Below are 4,346 nucleotides of genomic sequence, written 5' to 3'. Positions count from 1 at the left end.
GGATCGGAGTGTCACGTTCCGACACCAGGATAGTAGAGGATCGGAGTGTCACGTTCCGACACCAGGATAGTAGAGGATCGGAGTGTCACGTTCCGACACCAGGATAGTAGAGGATCGGACTTCATCCATATCTGCTCTTCTTAATTCTCTTGAGTTTGAATATATCATAACTTGGTCTCTTGCATAGTAACTCAAAATAGCATTGCCGTTTAAATAATTGTTAGCTAGTTCTTGTATAATTGTTGATATACCAATTATCCTTTTATTTGCATAAAAGTTTGATATTTCCATCTTTGGTATTTCAGCTTGTTTTTCTATATCTTCTGGTATTATCATATCCTTGGTGAAACCTATTTTTATAACTTGAATTGGTGACTTGATTTCTTCATATAATATCTCAGCTGGTGCTGTATAAAACTTAATATAAAATAAATTTCCTTTGGTAACTCTCTTGTATATGACGAACGCTTTGTATAATTCTGGTATTCCACTTATTTCATCTCCATCATATGTGTATACGGTACTTAGTAATCAATACTTGTAACATGTTCTAACTAAGTTTGAACTAGTTTTAGGTTGTGCAATCAATCTATTATATCCTTGTAGTTTATGGGTTATATAATCTTCATTTGGGTTTTTGGTTTGTGTGGATCTGGGGTTTAAATTTAAAAATGTTTGGATCTTATATATGTTTTCAATATACGATTGTGTGATGTAATTGTATCTCTTTTTGTCATTTTGTATACTAATTGCGTATGTAGAAGTTTGTGGTTCTGTGGGTATTTGTTTTTGTGTATTTTGAGTAAATGGTTTTATAAATAACTGGTTTAAATTTGTATTTCGTGGTTTTTCACTAACTTTTCTGCTTGTACCTGCAGCTATATTTAAACAAACATTATGGGTTTTAGGGAGTTTCCCATCGTCTCCTTTTATCTCTGGAATTTTACCGTCTTCAGATCGACGTAGCTCCGCATTTTTATAGTCATGCTGCTGACTTATATTAGCTTTAGACTTCCGGTTATCTTCATTAGTCTTTAACTTTTGTATCTCATTGTCCATACTGTCCACTTTAGTACAAAGTGTAGTAATGACTCTGAGTAGCTCTTCAATTGTATCTTCATTTTTGTTCTCAGTCTGAGTAGCTTTGTCTTGATAAGTAGTCTGCAACACCATTCTTATTAGTCTTTATTACTTCAATTGTAAATGTAAAGTTTAATATATTTAATACCAATCTTCTAATTTCTTTCGTTGTTACTGAATCTTGTATTTTTCTGGTTAACCACCATTTTACTTGTGTATTATCTGTTCTTACAATAAATTTGTTATATACAATATATGGCTCATATACTGAAAATAATTCTTTCCTATTTATTTCCCATTTTATTTCCATTTTTTATCTGTGCTTGAATAATATCTACAGTGATATTCTATATTACTATTATTATATTTATATTTTAATACTCCTCCATAACTTTTCTCACTTGCATCAAAATCTACTATATAAATAAATTTTTTATCTTCATCCGGAAAATGTAATTTCGGTAATGTTTTACATAATAATTTTATATTTTGTATTTGTATTTGATCTCTATTATCAAAATGATATTCTACATCTTTCTTTAGTTTTTGTTGTTATGATTTTAAATTTTCTGCTAATTTTGGTATATATTCTCTTACTTGGTTAACTAATCCTAAAAAGGATTGTAATTTCTTTTTTGTATCTAATTGTTCATTAGAGGTTATTATTTTTTGTACAAAATGAACAATTAGATACAAAAAAGAAATTACAATCCTTTTTAGGATTAGTTAACCAAGTAAGACAATATATACAAAAATTAGCAGAAAATTTAAAATCATTACAACAAAAACTAAAGAAAGATATAGAATATCATTTTGATAATAGAGATCAAAAACAAATACAAAAGATAAAATTATTATCTAAAACATTACCGAAATTATATTTTCCGCATGACGATAAAAAATTTATTTATATAGTAAAAACTGATGCAAGTGAGAAAAGTTACGGAGGAGTATTAAAATATAAATATAATAATAGTAATATAGAATATCACTGTAGATATTTTTCAGGCACATATACAAAACGGAAATAAAATGAGAAATAAATAGGAAAGAATTATTTTCAGTATATAAATGTTTGTTAGCATTTGAGCCATATATTGTATATAACAAATTTATTGTAAGAACAGATAATACACAAGTAAAATGGTGGTTAACCAGAAAAATACAAGATTCAGTAACAACGAAAGAAATTAGAAGATTGGTATTAAATGTATTAAACTTTACATTTACAATTGAAGTAATAAAGACTAATAAGAATGGTGTTGCAGACTACTTATCAAGACAAAGCTACTCAGACTGAGAACAAAAACGAAGATACAATTGAAGAGCTACTCAGAGCCATTACTACACTTTGTACTAAAGTGGACAGTATGGACAATGAGATACAAAAGCTAAAACTAATGAAGATAACCGGAAGTCTAAAGCTAATATAAGTCAACAACATGACTATAAAAGTGCGGAGCTACGTCGATCGGAAGACGGTAAAATTCAAGAGATAAAAGGAGACGATGGGAAACTCCCTAAAACCCATAATGTTTGTTTAAATACAGCTGCAGGTACAAGCAGAAAATTTAGTGAAAAACCACGAAATACAAATTTAAATCAGTTATTTATAAAACCATTTACTCAAAATACACAAAAACAAATACCCACAGAATCACAAACTTCTACATACGCAGTTAGTATACAAAGTGATAAAAAGAGATACAATTACATCACACAATCGTATATTGAAAACATATATAAGATCCAAACATTTTTAAATTTAAACCCCAGATACACACAAACCAAAAACCCAAATGAAGATTATATAACCCAAAAACTACAAGGATATAATAGATTGATTGCACAACCTAAATCTAGTTCAAACTTAGTTAAAACATGTTACAGTTATGGATTACTAAGTACCGTATACACATATGATGGAGAAGAAATGTAATGACTCGGACCCGAAAAAGTTATTTTTTGATAATTTTGAATAGTCATTTAACTATATTAATTAATTTGGGGGTAATTTAGTTATTTTTAATAATAATGGGTCAAGTCTGAAATATTAATATAGGTTAATAAGGAGTGCTACTTTTAATAACATAAGTAATTTAGAAGAAAAAAAAAGAAAAAAAAACGTGATTTGCTATTGAAACAAGGAGAGAACTGGTGGCTATAGAGAAAACAACGAAGGAAAATATTGAATGAATTGGTAAGGTAATCAAGCTTCTCCCTTTTAATGTATTTATTAAATAATTTGGATGATTTGATTTTCTGAAAATTTGAAGTGTACTGTCGGTATGTGGGAAAAGGGACTATTTAGTAGCGTGGGTCCTAGAGAAATTTTGAGAATTATTAAATTTCCTAAGAACACTAACCAATATGTAATGTTATTATATTAGTGTGTTTGTGGTATTAAATTCAAAGTGGGAATGAGGAAGGCTTATGGTGTGCTGTATTGTTACGTTCTGGCGGCTTGGAATATGTAAGGGACAAGAGGCGGTGTTAACCTTATAATTATTATTATATCCCTTTATGGTTTGTCATCAAATTTTAGAGGCTAAGTGAAATAAGGTAGTGGCTTGAATCAAAGAAGTCAATGAAGTTAACGATGGATAAAATAATAAGGTTTGATGGAAATATGGAATGAAAAAAAATAATTTAAGGGGAATGGTTGTATGTAGTTAAAGTAGTCTGTACATTGTTCTGGAAATGTATGGACAGAATTGAATGTTATGTGAATGTATAGTGATGAGCCAATCATTGGATTGGAATAAAGGGGTGTTGAAAAGAAAAAAAAAATAATTCTGCAACGTTTTTGTTCGAATTTATTCGGGTGTAATTTTTATAGTTTTGATTATTATATTATGATTTAAGTTTTGATATATTAATATGCATATTTAATTATTAGATGAGTGGTATTTTGTGAGTGTCATTCGAATTATGAAATTGAAAAAAATATGATAGTTGAAATGTTAGTTGGCATCAAGAATTATGAACTTGATTATAAATTTTGGGTGAATTTTTAGGTCAAGATTAAACACATAAAAGTGTGAGTATTGTTAGTTCCGAAACCTTATTGTAAATATATATACTTGAATAGATTCCATTGGTTCAAAAGCTCAACGGAAAGGGAAGGCTCAAGTCCAAGAGTAATTGTTCGATTAGCTAAGGCAAGTGGATTTCTAAACTTTTGTTAAGCGTACGAAATTCGTGTATTTCCTTGTGTGATGTTGAGAATGATTTGGAGACTTGTTGTTTATTTGTTGGTGTTGTAT

The 4,346-nt window shown here is 29.1% G+C and overlaps 1 protein-coding gene and 1 pseudogene across 1 annotated transcript; one reads left to right on the top strand and one right to left on the bottom strand.

Moving 5' to 3' along the window:
• Window positions 1-1,321, bottom strand: part of LOC107019572 — a 39,550-nt pseudogene extending 38,229 nt beyond the window's left edge.
• Window positions 1,322-2,326: 1,005 nt separating this feature from the next.
• Window positions 2,327-3,019, top strand: LOC107019571. The gene is made up of 2 exons (XM_015220011.1): window positions 2,327-2,476; window positions 2,512-3,019. Exons 1-2 carry the CDS (start codon window positions 2,337-2,339, stop codon window positions 3,017-3,019), a joined length of 648 nt encoding a protein of 215 aa, XP_015075497.1. The 5' UTR covers window positions 2,327-2,336.
• The last annotated feature ends 1,327 nt before the right edge of the window (window positions 3,020-4,346 follow it).

This window comes from Solanum pennellii, chromosome 5 (genome assembly GCF_001406875.1).
Source record: "Solanum pennellii chromosome 5, SPENNV200".
Taxonomy (NCBI): Eukaryota; Viridiplantae; Streptophyta; class Magnoliopsida; order Solanales; family Solanaceae; genus Solanum; species Solanum pennellii.
The sequence above is the reverse complement of the archived record's forward strand: the minus strand, read 5'-3'. Positions and strand labels throughout refer to the sequence as shown.

What these genes read in the sequence shown, in the direction of transcription:
- LOC107019571 (XM_015220011.1), top strand. Translation starts at nt 2,337, where the DNA reads ATGGTGTTGCAGACTACTTATCAAGACAAAGCTACTCAGACTGAGAAC. An exon ending in AATGAGATACAAAAGCTAAA is followed by an intron (nt 2,477 to 2,511) that starts ACTAATGAAGAT and finishes TAAAGCTAATAT; the next exon opens with AAGTCAACAACATGACTATA.